Here is a 17,020-nt window from a genome sequence, read left to right as displayed (position 1 = left end):
ATGCAAAACCCTCTTTACAAGTGTGAAAAACAAACTGCTTTGTCATCACAGGATGGTCAGCAGACGGCTGCTGTGCTTTGTTCCTATTATTGTTTACGCAGCTTGTATCCATTTTGGTTTGTGATGCTGTTTTGAAAACTCCTTTATGAATAGAAATGTGTTATAATAAGCATGATGTTTATTATTGTTAATAGCTTGTGCCTCATCTAAAGTAAGTTTAGAAAATCAATCCTGTATCTGCCTGTGCTGGCTGGTTTGAAAAGTGTGTTCTAGCCCAGACAGGAGAGGGTCAGAGCGGTGCAGAGACGAGACGGATCAGCAGAGGCCCGGTCCTCATTGGCCTTGACGCTAATTAAACACTAACCGATAGAAAAAGCCTCCTCCACACTCTAATTATTCCCCTTTTAACGTCTAATTTCACCAATCAGTGCCATCTTTATTTCGGAGAGCAAATTGGGCAGTAATCATTTTCTAGTGGAGCTTTCCCTGCCGCTAATTGTTGAATATGATTTAGTCATTATCAGAACGCCGGCTACTCTTATCAGTCATCTCGCAGGGCAAATTTATCTGGAGATTGTGCTCGGAAGAAATTAAGCTGAATATTTTAATGAATTTTTTAAAGCGATGACTCACGGTGTTGTCGCAGTTTGACGGGATATTTTAAATATGCATAGTCTGGGTAATTGGTTAAATGAAACAGAAATGGGATGAAATGATTTCCGCTCAAGAGAGAGTTTCAAAATATTTAATGCAAAATATTTATATATATATATTAAAAAAAAACGCATTTATTTGACAGCATGTTTGAATCAAACCACCACTAACGAATTTTCAGTGCAGCGGCTTTAAGCAGTGATATGTTAAAATGTTTCATTGAGCTCTTTATTAGCTGCACCGTGTCACACAGCTTTTTTTATAATCTGTGTGTTGATCAAGATTTATACATTTTATTAGAAACACCACAAAAATATCACAAATTTATACGTTTAACAATGTATGAGCTACCTCCACATCCAACTAAATCAAATCAAAGAGTGATAGCAGGATGTAGAGGAAGTCCAAGAGACTAAACATCAAGGATGAGAGGATGCTTTTGAAGTGGAGTTACTTCCTTTTTCCTGTTTGTCGACTGCAGCTTCCTGTGTCTCCTGGCGCGGCCCGGTCAAGGTGATCCCTCTCTATTTCCTCCAGATTGATCGGCTTGTGCAAAAAAAGCTGGAAAAGAGTTGATTCTATACAACATATACTAATATATCTGTGTCATTAATTATATTACCCTTAATTTAATCATAAAAATCTATGTCAAAAATTAACATCCTGTTGATATAAACACCAGCAAATATACACAAAGCGGTTGCAAACATGTATAGACATGTACACACACACACATACACAGTCCTTGTTAAATCGGTCTTGGCGTGAGTTGGAGAGAGTTATGACCAGATGGTTCCGAAAATAAGCCGTATTTTAGCCTCCCAGCTTGTCACTTATTGCTTTCAGGGTTCTTGATCAGATAAGTTAATATGGCAAAATCTCACTTATCCACACTGGCAGCTCAGACAGCCCCGTATTATGTTTCACAAATCTGGAAACACATGAATTTCGGAGTTATGTATATTGTTTGAATGCCTCGACTTAGCTCTTAGAGTACCTTCTTACACGGCGCCTATCATGGGGTTTTTCCGCCTGGGGTCGGGCTGTCTTACGTCGCCGTAGCGCTCGGGGCTGGTGTAGCGCTCCCTGGCGTCGGGGTGCCTCTCGGGGCTGGTGTAGCGGCCGGGGCTGGCGTTCCGGTAGGCGTCCACTCGCCCTCCGGCGGCTTCGTAGTAGTTGCGCCCTCTGCGGCCTGCGGTGGGCGAAGGGGGCATGTCCTGCCTCGCTGATGCATGGTGCTGAGAGGAAGGGTTGTGGCGCGGGTTGCTGGGCGCCTGATGGGATTGTTGCACACGGCTGGGGTGGCTGGGAGCTGAAGGGTCGTTGTAGTAGCCCGGGTAGGGGGCTGCTTCTCTTGGCGCGGCTCTGGAGTGGGTTGGGTAATCATATGGATCCCTCCTGAAAGAGAAATTATGATTGTTAAAAATTAGAAGACTGTATAGAGGAATATTTAATACTGGTTTAAACTGGTTTGCAGTCGAGGACGTGCCAGAGATTTGGCCCTCCCTCGCAGTAAACCTCCTCCTGTTATTCAGTTTACGTGGCGAGGCTGTGGCCTTGGCAGGATCGAGTTGTGGAGGGGTGGGGGGGAGGACGTGGATGGAGAGATGCCAAGAGATAACACCAAATGCCTTGGTAAGCATATATGAGGTTGTGTGTGTGTTTAGCTGGAGTGTGTAGGAATGTGTGTGTCCCAGGGGTCTGCAGTAACGAGGCAGCCAGCTGGAAGTCTCCGGTTCCCTCCCACTAGCTCTGGGTGATTAGGGGCTAAACCCCTGGGTAAGGCGACACGCCGGCCTCGGGGAGACGGAAGGAAAAGAGAGGGAAGTGGAGAGAAAGTAAAGAGAGGAGAGGAGGAAAGGCGAGGGGCTGCTCACCTTTCACGGGCCCATTCAAATGTTTTCCATCTTATGAGCTGTTTCCAGCGCTGAGTGACACACATGTCTATAGCTAGGGCAAGTAAGCGAATCTAAAAGTCAGGTTCCTCATCGGCCTAGCTGTAAGGGAAACTCTCCTATTTATAAAAGTGGTGATCTACAATGAGCCCCGTCAACATCAGACATGGCATTACATTAAGTGTCATTACAAATTTAACATACCTTGTTCTGGCCATATATAGTAGTAAACGGCACATTCACACCAAAAGCACACACGTCAGGGGTCTTTGTTAGTAAAGGCTTGTTGCTCCAGGTCACCGGTGGGAAGATGAACTACTGGTACGAAACAGAAAGTCCAGTTTGAAGGCTTATCAGATGCAACAAAGTTAGTTCCTCGCCACTAAATCAATTAAACACACATTTTTTTCGATGCAATTGTTGGTCTGAACATTAACTGGCAACGGTTCAAATTATCATACTATATCAATCAGCAACAAACAGATTTAGACGTTTACTTCCCGCCCTTCAACAATGGCTCCCACTGTAGTTATTATACAGAAGCCTTGAGCTTAGCCTCTCCCTTGTTCTGCAATCATACCCCTGCGTCTCCTCTGTCCGCTCCCTGGAGTCGAGCTCAGCACCTGTTGACTGGCCAATTAGAATGACTCACTCACCGCAGATTAGCTCGCACACAGCTTGTGTGTGTGTGTGTATACGAGGACTTCCCTTGAGGATATTCACGGACGATGGTGACGTGGGGTTCTATATGTGTGTGTGTCCCAGATATCAGTGTGTTGGGAGGCCCTGACCACCCAAACAGAGCGGGAGTGGGACGGGATACACAGGTGGTCCCAAGAATGAACAGCGCTGCCTTGTCAGTCAGCAGGGGCAGGAAAGACGGAGCCGCACACACACGACGTAGACAGACGCACACACACATGCGAGGCTTGAGATAAGGTAAGGAAGCATAAAAAAAGACTTAGAAAGAGAGAGGTTTAATGTGAAATGATGATGTGAGGAGACAGAAGCAGATGTGAGAGAGAGAGTCTGGGTAAAAGCGATATATTCCTGGGCGAGGAGTGGAAAACGCCAGAGAGAGAAAGAGAGACGAAGGTCAACCTGCTCATTAATCCAGATTAAATGGTGAAGGCCACCAGGGGAGGTAAAGAGAGGAAAGAAAGAGGGGTAGAGGAGGGGGAACACCTGGGTCCTCAGCCCGTCTCAGGGCCACCCAAACACACAGTAACCTCCGCCGGCTTCCCCATTCTTCCCTCATCACTCTCCTGTTCCCCCTCTCCTCTCTGCGATCTTCAATTTCCACATCGTTTCCACTTGAATATTCATCTTCCTCTCCTTCTCCCTCACCTCGGTGACCTCTCCCCTTAATATCCTCCTCGTGCAGTGTGTTATTTAAATGTTTCTTGCACCTCCCCTTTTCCTCCTCTCTCATCTATTTTTAGCTTCTCATGAGTCGGAATATGGAGCAGCAATAAATTCACATGTGGAATAATCGTTTGACAACACAGTATCCTGTGCACAAATCAATACAAATGGCACGGGGGAAAAAAACATCCATTACCGTAACTTTGCTTTACAATCACTGACTCATCTGTTTCAATTCATTAACCCTTTGAACTCTGCCACAGAAGTGCCTACATTGGTATTTTTGCTTACTGTGATGTCATTTCTTGGAGTATCTTTAAATTCTTCATGTCCCTAATATCTGTACAACCTAAACTAAAAGCTTATGTAGGTCAATAAACTATAATAAATGATAAAAGTATATAAATTGTGTCATAAAATTAAAAAATATTAAAATTAGGGCTGTTAATTGATTAAAATATTGAATCGCGATTACTCTCACATTTTGTATCCGTTCAAAATGTACCTTAAAGGGAGATTTGTCAAGTATTTAACACTCTTATCAACATGGGAGTGGGCAAATATGCTGCTTTATGCAAATGTATGTATATATTTATTATTACAAATCAATTAACAACACAAATCAATGACAAATATTGTCCAGAAACCCTCACAAGTACTGCATTTAGCATAACAAAATATGCTCAAATTCCTGTAGTGCCATGGCATGCAGATGACCTTTGACCCTGGCATGACACGGCCTAGTGGCGCAGGACTAGTGCTCATATGGGAGTACTTACATTACTTCAGGGAGGTGAGTGTCTCACAGTATGAATGTGTATCTTAAGTTTGTGTTTTTTTGTTGGACATTGATTGAACCTCAATTCATCATAAATTGTATAAAAGCAAACATAAAGGGAAGTCCTTATTCAACATATTGTGGTTAACAGCATTTGTGTATCTGTGTGTGTGTGGCCAAGCAGCTGGGGGATTAGGAGCTCCGCGGGCCTCAGTGACCCACAAAGAGCTCCTCATCTCCGGGTCACACAGCTGGCTTCAGCCTGGCTGGGAGATGGAGGGAAGTGTTTAGTCTGTGTGTCTCTGCTAACCTGAAATGTCCTCCGACCACGTCCACAATATTTGAATTTTTACATAAATTAGGATTTAATGTAGCGGATCCAAACAAAACATTTCCAGTTTATGTGTGTGTGTGTGCCTCAGTGAGAAGGAGAGCGAGCCAGAGGAAGGAGTGCATGGCTGGGTTTGTATATTCCAAGTGTCAGAATGAGATCTGTTGTTTACTTGTTAACTTGCATCTGAGCATCATGTGAAAGAGAGGGAGCATGAGAAGGAGAAAGAAATACAAACACAAGAGGGAACATGTCGAAACGGTAACTAAATAAATGTAAAACAGAAAAAAGGCCGAAGAAGAAAGATGGTTGGTCTAAAAAACACAAGTGAGTTACAGTTGCCCGAGGACAGGGTGGTAATTTCCTCCAGAGCTTTTGATTTAACAAAAAAAAAAACATGCCAAACATGGCAGATTCCTGCCGAAATAAAACATTGGCTGGCGTCGGTAATGACAATTAAAGGAGCTCCGCCGGCTCTGCTAATCTAGCTTGAAAAGAGCTCATGACAACGAGAGACGTGTGTGTTTTCATTCAGCTGTCAGGCGAGTTTTACGCGCACTTTTGAAACGTCAAAATAAAAATAAAACATCTAAAATCGAATGCAAATGAGGTGTTTCCACGAGCGATGTTAGGAAGAAAGAATTGTTTGCTGCGATGTAGCAATGGGAGTGACAAACGCATTTCCATTCTTATTTATCACATGATTTCTTCATATGTTATTTCAGCAATGTATGTTATTGAATTTTCCGCTTGCTCTTTAAATGGGATTCATTCATGATGCCGGAAAACGGAGACGGTGTAAAGAAAAGGGAGAGGCAGACGGACGAGCAGACAGACACATGTAGACACTCTGAGGTCTATATAGAGCAGCAGTTCAGGGTGTGATGATGTGAACCGCAGGGACCAGCTAGAGTGGAAAGCTGTAATGACACGCCGTGTAATACATCTGACTCACACTTCAGGAACATCAGCGCCGTATAGCACACTCTCCCGCCACCCTCTGAGAGTGACTGAATATTATATTTATATGCATGTGGATGTGTGTTGGCGGTGTATATGATTACAACAGTGAGAGGGAAAATGTCCATCTGGGACCTGGGGAGAGTGTGTGTGTTGCCGTTTTAGCATCCGCTTTATGACAGTGAAGAATGTGTGTGTGGTAGCGTGGGGAATGGGGGTGTGGGGGTTACTCTGCACCTGCCCCTAGGAAACGGAAAGAGGAAATTACCGTAGTAACCCCCCCCCTCCATACTCCCAACTCCTTATTAGACCCCCATAATCACTATCCTGGTCCCCCAAATACCCTCGGTGCTTAACAGCTGGAAAACAACTGTCAGGCTTGCACACAAACACCTTTGTGTATTCACAGATTTTACATTCAGAAAGGACAATGAATTATTGTGCTTGAATGTCCCAATATTGGATGTAAAATTTGTGTCATTTAAAGAAAAAGCAGGCCTGATTTCAGAGCACAGGAGTTAGAACTACAGGATTCAACAGCTAACGTACCAGACCTGACAAAAGTGTCCAAAAGTATTGCAATTCTGACCAGTATCATGTTCAAATCTTAAAATATTATGATATTTTAGTTACATAGGCACATAGGACGCGTGGGCAGTGCGTGACGGCTGCCTCGCTGCTCCTATTGTACTTGTTATTCTTTACCTACTTCTGCTTACCTGCCTTCTATTTAAAGTTTATGGATGCATGTATGTGTTTGTCTTCTTCTGTTCACACACACATGCATAAATAACAAGTCCAAATGCTTAAACATTAAATTGCATTCACATAAATTACATCTGCACATTGAAGTCATTAATGCGAGAGCATTCAGATGCAATACAGATGCATATGTAAGCACATCTGCCAGCTATGTCCTCACCTGTTAGCCGACTGACGAGGAGCAGACACGCGTTGCATGCAAAATGCATTAATTGCTCTGCAGGAAAAAAACAGCTGCTGCACTTCACTGCCAAAACCCTCCCACGCACACACACACACATTCATATGCATGATGTCCACACACACACTTTTTCTGGGGTTTAATGTGTCATAATTTGATACCAGCGGCGTTGCAGAAAAAAAAAATATTCAATGTGGTGAAACCGCTGGTCTCCGAGCCAAAACGTGGTCATCAATTACTGCAAAGATTGTTTATTTAAAAGATGTAATACAGTATGTTTAGCAAGTTGACATATTCATTAGTGTGTGATGCATTCTCCAGATTCTCCAAATTCATCCTTGTCCTAACCCTGCACACACACACATACAGACACTAAGTCACGGTGGTAATGGCGCTGGGCTAGCTGAGTGCTACAGACACAGAGCAGGCCTGGCAGAGGAAACCATTAGCCACTCCGGCCTCGGCCCGCCGAGGCCGCTCCGCTAATCAAACCAGGCTATGTCAACAACAGCAGTGGAAATTGGCTCTCACCTAGACGCACGTGGCTCATCTAAATGGGCCCGTGTTTACACTCTCTGCTACTATATACCCGGCAATGACGAGGAATGTTCAGTGCACCAGTGGCAGGTATGGTAGCGGCGGGATCCGGCTGCAGAGCGGGAGCTTCCGCTTCGAAATGAGAAGGTGAGGAGAGACGGGACACAGCCTCCATATGTAAACTAAGAGTCTCATAAAGCTCACATCTAATGACTCATTCATCATTCTAGTGATGTCATGCTTCACAACGACTATCAATAATCTTTGAGTCATGCTTTTTATTGTTTCTGTAAGAAAAATGACTACAACAACTAGTAATATGTATATATATGCGTGTTGTGATATACCGGTAATGACGATAACTATGATATTTTAAAAATGAAATATTGATATCATGTTAAATACACGTATGATAATATTGTGTAAATAATCCAGCGCCTCTTAAATCATTTTATATATACAGTTATTGTTATAGACTCTCTCTCCACCTCCCTACACTAGTATTTGAGCGTAATTAATTTGCCAAAAAAGAGCAAAATGCACAATAAACAAAGTGAAAGATGAATTTAACTGATAGCATTATTAGTGTTATTTATTTATTTATTTTCAAATTTTCTATAGATATCGTGGTAATATTATTATCGTGAATTCTTTTGGCCACGATATCTGATATTGGGACAGTCCTATGTACATGATAGCAACAAAGTATTCAAAAACAAGGGCAGAGAAAAAATGATAATAAAATAATAATAATGATAATAATAAATAAAAATAAATAAATATGAAATATTTCTTAAAAATAAATAAATTATAATAGATTAAAAATGAAAGAAAATTAAAAATAAATTAACAATAAGAAATAAGAAATATTTCTTAAAAATAAATAAAATAATTATAATACATTAAAAATTAAAGAAAATAAAAACTAAATAATAATAATAATAATAAGAACAAAAAATAATAATGAAATACAGATAAATAAAAAAGAATAAATTCACACACCCAATTCCCAGTGCCTACCTATATCCCTGTGGTCCCCCCCACATTGATTCACCTGCATACGACGGATAAAGAGTAAATACTATGTGTTTAAGACACGTTTACAAAAGAGTAATAACCATTTATTCTACAATATTCTATTTAATTCTAATGAGTTGGACTACATTCAATGCATTTAACCACTGCTCTTATCCAGAGTGAATTACAATAATTAGAAAGAGTGCAAACAAAAAAAGAGTAAAGCTCACATCCAATGACTCATTCTTCATGTTAGTGATGTCATGCCTCACACGATCAATCAATAATCTTTGAATCATGCTTTTTATTGTTGTCTGCAAAGGTGACAATAACTGCAAGAGTGCAAATAAAAAAGATTATGTTCCTGGGCCAACTAAAAGTACACGCAGCTCTTACTAAGGGGGTCAAAGGTCAGATTTACGTCTTGGACAGTACTCCAAGAGGGAGGGTGATCATGTAATAGAGACGTGCTGGGGAAAAGCAGTAATGACAGAAACAGATGGGAAATGCAGAAACTTCTAGGATCGCCACAACTCCACTTCAATTTCTCAGATTCTGCGCAGTTCAAACCAAGTTCACTGTATGCCTTTTCTATTCTATTCTGTTCTATTCTGTGCAAAGAAGAGAGCATTTAAATTCATGCTGACTCCCTGACTCTTCCACAGAGCAGCCCCGTCCATCTGTATTTGCGGACTGGATGTCATGCAGACTTGTACATGACAGTCTTTGCATTTCTCGCTGAGCTCACGGGAAGCGACCGAGGCCTCCGAGTGTATACCTTTTGTTTTATTTATAAAGCGATGATTCCGCTTTCCCCATACACGCACCTGGGAGACTGTGGGAGAGAGGGATGGAAGACGGAGAGAGCGAGACGAGATACAAAGAGACGCGAGAGAGATATAAACAGAAGCGACACAAAACTGCAGACGAAAAAAAGGATTGATGGAATCAGAGAAACAAACGCAGAGGAACAGAAAAAGAGAAGTTATTGTAAACAGGTAGAGCCACTGGTGCCTCCTCGGCTGTGCGTGTGGCAGAGCCAGCTAAAGCCATTTCATTTCCTACCGCTGATTCCATTACATGTTCCTGTGTCTGAGCACAAACACCGTTAGCTGGACAAACACCGCACGCCGACGGGGGCCCCGTTCCTTCATAAAAGCGCCCGCAAATAAGAAAAGGGTCAGGACACCTCTCGGGAAATCAAACAAAAAAGAATCGGCACATTGCTTCAGACGCTCTTGGGTTGCTTATTTAACAATAAAAGAGAGGGGGTCACATCACCTTTTAAACCAATCACGCACAGTAGAAGACGTCAGCAGCTGTTATGGGGCAAAAAACTATTGCGAAGAAAAGACTCTCCAGGACCCGAGAAATTAAATGAGTTACGGAGACAATAACTCTAACTGAGTTGGGTGAGTTTAAAGTGAGTCATTCGACAGCTGGACGGCAGCGGGTGGGGAAACACTTGATCACTTATGAAAGTGTGAGAAGCAGGATTGGGTTTTAATAAAGATGGGGCGAGTGCAGCGAAAATATGATTTCTCCCCTGACCTTGAAAAAGCCATCCGGAGCTCCAAACTACGGGCCCTAACGATATTACTGCGCTCAAATAATAACAGGCCTCTGCGAGAGAATACAACCATCCAACCGTGCGAGGTAGGAAATTCTGGGAGCCAATAAAGTCAGACAATGAAGCAGAAATGGACGACAATGAGCATTTTAGAAGGGGTTTTTCATTTGTAATACTCCTCCTATTCTAATCAACACATTGCTTTCACTCAGCGGGGCGCTGGGTCATTTGTTCGTTTCTATTCTGCGTCACTACGAGGTGTGTCCGGTGTGGACGTGGCTCATTAGGGGCCTGAGCAGACACAGCCCCGAGGTCAGGAGGTTCATGTGCCGAGACATGGTGGAGAAAACCCAAGTAGACGGCGTGGAAGTGTTTGCACTTTTCAGGAAGGTCAGATGAAGAGTCCTTAAGGGACACTTTCCCCACATAGCGGAGGACACTCGACATGCTGAGGGACAGTCAAGATGTTGCCCTCTGTGTTTTAAAGGAGGGTTAGAGAGCGCTTGATGACGAACCTGAGAGCCCCCTTAACTTAGAATGACTGACTGCAAACACACGCAAAAAGATGTACTTGCTAGAGGTCTTCAAGAGTCCAAAAGTGGTGGACCGACAGAACCAAATGGACCAGTAAAGACCTTTACCACTCGTGTCCTTCTCAGTGGGTCGTCTCCATTGTCCAGATGTGACCGGAGCTTCGCGAGGCCAGTACGGTCCTCTGACTCTCTAGCCATCGGCTCCACATTAATCAGCCAATTATCAGCCCCGGCCGGCGACGTTGCCGCGCCAACCCGGCCCCCTAATCCAATCACCTTGGGGGAGTGGGTCAGGGGGTGCTCCGATTGGATAACCCGGGGCCGGGTCGCCGCGCCCGTGACCCTGCTGCTTTGAATTGGTAATGACGTTAATATTCTCCATATGGCCGCGTGTGTGTGCGTGCTTTTTTGTGTGTGTGTGTGTCCCCGAGCATAGAGCCTCTCCGCAGGGCTGAGCTGCACCCCGGCGTTAATGGCCAACGCAGAGAGCCAAAGTAGCACTATCACCCTCCCTGGGGCAAACCTCTCCACGCTGTGCCACTTCCAGCCCTCTATCCAAATCCGCTTTCCCAGACTTCAGCCTCTCTCGCTGGCTGCCGTGCGGTAGCTCTCGGCGCTGAGTCCCAGGCTGAGGTCCACTGTCTGTCCTTGCTACTTTGGCATCCGCAACTCTGGATTTGAGAAGCGGGAATAGCGAGACAAATCTCGGTATAATAAACCAGAAATTTGGACTGCTAACGTGCTAACTCCGACGACGCCTCCAAGATTTTAAAACCCCAAAATGTAATAAACCACACTCGTGTGCTTTCATTAGGAGAGCTATAATGTGGATGGACATATTGACACTTATACAACACTGAAAGTGAAACATATAAATGTCTGCCTCGATTTCATCCCCATCCGTCTGACTCATACCTCTCCTCCTCTCTCTCTCTCTCTCTCCATTTGCTCCCATCTGTGAGGTGCTTTGCTACATCTCCTGTACTATTCACGCACACACACACACACTCACCTCCTTCACTCCCACCCCTCCAGCTGCAGCCCCAGCCGGCTCCACACAAAGGCAGGCCAAATGTATGCTAATGAGAGCCAGGCCAATGGTGGAGCCGCACTCATTTTGAGAGGAAATGGCTTTCAATAATAGCGGCCCCCGGGGGGATTTTGCACAAAGTTCAGCTCCACTTTGAAAAATGCATTCAATTCACTGCTGTGTCTGCTCTCTCTTTTTCTCCTGTTTTTTTCTCCCCTCAATGAGAAAAAAAAAGAAAAGAAAATTTCCCGGAATATATTTGCGTCTCCACCTCCTCTCGCCTCTGTATTTATGCTAGGGGGAGGCAGAGGAGTTTTGGGGACTGAGGAGTCGTGATTTATCTTTACAGAAACATCAGAACACAAACATGGGAGTCTGAATAGTGTTCAAACTCTATCTGGCACTTTTCCTCTCCCTTTTTTTTTTTGCTCTTCTTGCTGAGGCAACTGTCCCCCAGAAGCCTGTTAACTGTACCGTATGCATTTCAAACGGGATGATACCCTATGGGGTCTCGGGACCTAAAAATACTTCAAAGAGGAGATGAACAATAGTTAAATAACAATGAGAGCATTTCTTGAGGTAATGAACATTATTTGAACCTCACTTATTATCTTCACGCCTAATTATATATACATATAATATAGTCCAATATGTCAGAAAAATCTGCTGTTGTGTGTAATTTGCAGAACTGGAAAGGTGCTAGTGTTAATCATAGACTGTATATAAGAAGTGGACAAAGTCACCAAAACGTTTTTTCTGCGTTACTGTACCTAAGTCTAGTTCGAGCTGTCAAAGGTCAAGCGAGTCTCCCTCGGTGCGTCTGTCTCCATTTAGGTTTGTCTCCACAGTTACAGCTGGCTAACCTCTCTGTCTCTCATGTCCCTCCTTCTCCTCTCTCCTCCTCCTCTCCCAGATTCTCAGTGTGTCTCGTCCCTCCCCTGAGCCGGTGCTGATGTCTGCGCTCCCTGGTGCCTGTCATATCAGGAGGCGCAATAACCCGTGAAATGACTGTTCTCTTTTTCCTCACTCTCTCCTCCTTCTCCATCCCGGTGTCCCCCTTCTTTTTCCTCATTCTCCTCCTCTCGCTTTTTCCTCGCCGCCACGCCGCTCCATGCTCCACTTAGCTGCCGGGGCCACAGAGATGGCGTTTGCTCAGCGTGTGCGTACACACCCAGGTAATATGTGGTTGGACTGATGCCTGCGTGCGGTAGCGCTGCTGGGAAATGTGGAGAGGTACACATGTGCCTAATTTGACATTTAAACAAATAATAAAGGAACATGTGCAGTTCCGTTAAACCCACACTAGAGGTTTCTTCATCAGAGGAAACCATCCTCTGTGCGTGCATGTGTGTGTGTGTGTGTGTGTGTGTGTGTGTGTGATCCTCCAGCTAGTGGCCCACTCTCTGGAGAGTCGAACACTCCTATTCCTGGGATGAGTAGACACTCCCAAGGCAAACACTCCAGATTTAATTATAAGCTCCAAAGAGGATTAGTCTGTGTGTGTGTGTGTGTGTGTGTGTGTGTGTGTGTGTGTGTGTGTGTGTGAGAGAGAGAGTGAGTGAGTGAGTGATGGAGACACAAAGGGAGGGAGTGGCAAGAAGTTATCCCTTCATTTCCTGCATTGAGGAACCAAACACACACACACACACATACAGAGTGGTCTCACCTGGGGTGTGTGGGGTACTGCCGGTCCACCTCGTCGTAGCGGGGCGCGGGTCGAGACTCGGCTCCTCTGGGTGCCATCTGTGAGGAGACACGGGACAAGGAATGTAAGTATGTCGACTCAGAGAGGTCCAAAGTTCAGTCAAAACACCCTTGAGCAAGTCGTGAACTCATACCTCCCTTATTGGAAGTCAAAATATGTTAAGCTGTTTGCGGATTTCAAGGCCTATTGATGTGGAGCACACACTACCCCTCGGGCTATATGTTTAACCTCAGTAATATTTCAACATTAAGTATCTAAAGCATGTACGTGTTTCGTGTGCAGCCTTGTGGTTTCAGTGGAAACAAAAAAACAAGAGTGGGTGAACTCGGGGAATGCCCCCCACATGTGGTAACATCAACACATGTAACCACATGTAAGCGAACATGTGTGCGTACGGTCGATGCAAATACACCAGTCATTCAGTAGGAAGAAAATTGCATTTAGAGTCGGTTTTTGGGGGGCAGAGGGTCTCATCCACGCACTCCAGGAAGTGATTGATTAAAGCCACGTCCACGCTCACGCGGATAAATCTGGAAGCAGTTTCAGGTAATTTTGCGTCCACGCTGGAACGCCAAAGTAGTAGAGCTAAATCTTCTACGTTCTCAATTTGATTTGCTCATGTATAACTGAAATCATAATAACACTCTTACTGGATAATTTATACAAAAGTCTGTATATAAAACTATTTAAAAAGATGTATTTTTTTGCGACTCAGTAGCAAAATCGAACAAAATATTCTGCTTCAATTCATATTTGTTGGTGTTTAGCCTTTCAAAAACAACATTTTCACTGCTTGACGCACACAAAGGGAGGCTCTAACACTATTATAGTAAATTAAGTTGTAAAAAAGATCACATGTATCTGCATTCACTTTACACTTTATTTATGTTGCCGTTTAGCCTTTCAAAACGGGTGACAAATTAAAGGAAAACTCTGGATAAATGAGTGGAGAAACATAACGAATGCAGATGTTTCCATACAGGGAACAAGGGCTCATTGAACGGTTTGATTTTGGATTGTTAACACTCTCAACCGCCGTCATCTAAACACCTAACGAGGGATTATTTTATGGTGTTCCAGAGACTTACATAAAGTGTTTTAGTGAGTTGTTATCCTTTTCTTTTTGGTGTGAAAAGCTTTGGCTCGGTGTGGATCGAAGGCTGGAACATGTTGAGAAAAAGATGTGTCAAATTTTTGTTGCGCAAGTGGTGTAAGGTTACAACAATACACAGGGGTTTTAAACAGAGATGAGAGAGAGAGAGAGAGCATACAGTTTCAATTATCTGTACTCTGGGTTCTGGGCTCGGAGTTTCCACATACAAACACAGGCTGTTTACTCAGAGGACATTTCACCGGTCAAACACAGCATACACCCGCTGTCGCGTTAACATGCACGCTGGTCAAACACACCACCGCAGCACCGAAGCAGTCGCACATACAAGAACTGACATGTGTGTACATACATAAGCAATCACAGGTCTGACAGACACACACAGAAATCTAAAGGAGGTAAACAGAGATATGTTTGATCCCACACACACTCCAGTCTATATCACTGTGTTTTGTATGTATGAGTTCAAACTCATTCCGCATGTCAATGCGGCGGCGCATTACCAGATATCATTAGCATGGAGCTCTAATGTCTCTGAATGGGAGCCAGGAAGTGAAAGCACATCAGACGCAAAGGCTGGGGCAAGCTCCATTAAAGTGGCTTGTGTGTGTGTATATGTTAATATTGTGGTAGCGCGTGCGGGTTTAATATGATGTCGGGACGCTCCATCTTTAGATGGCGGTGCGTTTAGGTAGTAACATTATGCAAAGAGAATGCATAATGTGAGGTAAAGGGGGGGACATTAGGCTCAGCAAGGACCTGGGACTCAGGTGGAAGACCTTCTGTGTGTGTGTGCTGAACGTAATACATCTTCAGATGATGATGATGATGAGGAGGGGAGGAAACGTGTGTTTGGACTAAATTCTTTGTCCATTGATTGTATTAACATAACCGCCTGCAGCCATAGGTCTGCTTGATTCGCTTATTAACTAACACGCACACACACATATGATGGATGTCATATGGATGCTTTCCATGCGGAAGCCCATTTCCCCAAATTAGACAGCCGGCTTTACTGCCAGATGATGTGCCTTGAAATACACACACACACACACACACACACATGCAAGTAAACAAACACACAAAACAAGTCTCAGTCTCACCATGGCAACTGGTAAAACAGCAATATGAAATTCATCCAGGTTAGAGAAATGCGAGCAGTCAGACTTGTGAGGAGGCGGTCAGCGAACAAAAAGCCTCACAGCTCCGGCGGGCTGCGATGACACGCACTTTCGCAATTCCTCGCGCAAGTTCGCGTCCTCATCCTGAACCGGGTGACATCACACACAGTGCTGTGTATGTATATGTGGCATGTGTAAGTGGTTATCAGTGGAAAAGTTAATGTCTTGTGCAGACAGTAGCCAGATTCTCTCCGGACTCCATGCCAGAACCACAACACACACACAATAGGGAATTTTCCTATTTCAGTGTGTCATGTGGGGAAAATTGAAAAAGCTGAAAGACTTTGTTAATCTTGGACTTCACCGCGTTTGAATGTGTGTAATCTACACCCGAACTTTGCAATCAGCAGGCTGCTTTTAATACTTCAGGGAAAGCAAAATGAGCTTTAACATATCAGGAACAAATCTTTCTTACAAAGTGCACGATTGTGTCGAGTCACTGCCGCAATTCGGCAGCTGACAAACGCTCTGGCGCAGCGTGTGAGTGTGAATGAGCCGAAAGTCACTTTTCCGTTTTTCCAAATTAGAAAGCCGTGCTTTGACAGTGCCAGATGATACGCATTGCAACTCACACACACACACACACACAGCAATCAACTCTAGCAGCACAGCTGTCGCATTCATCAGAAAGTATTGCCGGAGAGAGCTCAGGAAATGAATTTCTTGGAGCACTTTTGGCTTTGCTGTAAATGTGCGATGCTCGTATATACAATGAAAGCTCCAATGAGAGTCCAAGTGCTTTGACACAATGCCTGAGCGGGGCTTTCATCCTGTGACTGAGATGCTCAGATTTGCCTTTTTTCCAAACCGCTTTTCCTGCGCCGCCTCGTGCCAAACGGCATAATTAGCCTCCTGTACTGCCATCTATTCCTCTTCCATCCATCCATCCATCCTTTTTCTTCCTCCCTCCACCCATCTTGGCTGCTAATTAAGCATGTGTCTCAGTGTGGAGCCTCTGCCTGGCGCCCCGTGCCCACCTCCTGTTGGCAACGCTTACCCCCCACGCCCTGTGTAACGACTGGCACGGCGAGGCGGAACCCACCCAATATCCATCCTCCCCCCCCTCCCTAAAAAATCACTGTGATGAGTTTCTGCTGACTCCCCCGTGAGAGGAGAAGGAACAGATAAGACAGAGAGGGAGATTTGGCATGTGAGTAGGAGGACGAAAAACAAAACAGAGCTCACAGAGTCTAACTACTGCTGCCACTTGTTGTTGACAGTTAAGAGTATGGATTACTACACCAATATATATGCAGACACTCACTCACACATAAACCTGCATGTTTACGTAATGTAACATGCTGTAAAAATACCTCCAGGGTTATTAGATCTTTTTTAATGTCACTTATTTGCAAGGAAGAAGAAGTAATTTAGTCGTTTTTGAAAATTGAAATCTCTCTAAACTGGGGG

The 17,020-nt window shown here is 44.1% G+C and overlaps 1 protein-coding gene across 1 annotated transcript in view; it reads right to left on the bottom strand.

Annotated features, from left to right (window-relative positions):
* Positions 1-729: 729 nt before the first annotated feature.
* pard3ba (par-3 family cell polarity regulator beta a) overlaps positions 730-17,020 on the bottom strand; it is a 136,432-nt gene continuing 120,141 nt past the window's right edge. Inside the window, 2 exon segments of the mRNA XM_037762380.1 lie at positions 730-2,052; positions 13,280-13,356. Of these exon segments, the coding sequence (XP_037618308.1) occupies positions 1,656-2,052; positions 13,280-13,356 (474 nt within the window). The 3' untranslated portion in view covers positions 730-1,655.

The sequence above is a fragment of the Sebastes umbrosus genome, chromosome 24 (genome assembly GCF_015220745.1).
Source record: "Sebastes umbrosus isolate fSebUmb1 chromosome 24, fSebUmb1.pri, whole genome shotgun sequence".
In the NCBI taxonomy this organism is placed as follows: domain Eukaryota; kingdom Metazoa; phylum Chordata; class Actinopteri; order Perciformes; family Sebastidae; genus Sebastes; species Sebastes umbrosus.
The sequence above is the reverse complement of the archived record's forward strand: the minus strand, read 5'-3'. Positions and strand labels throughout refer to the sequence as shown.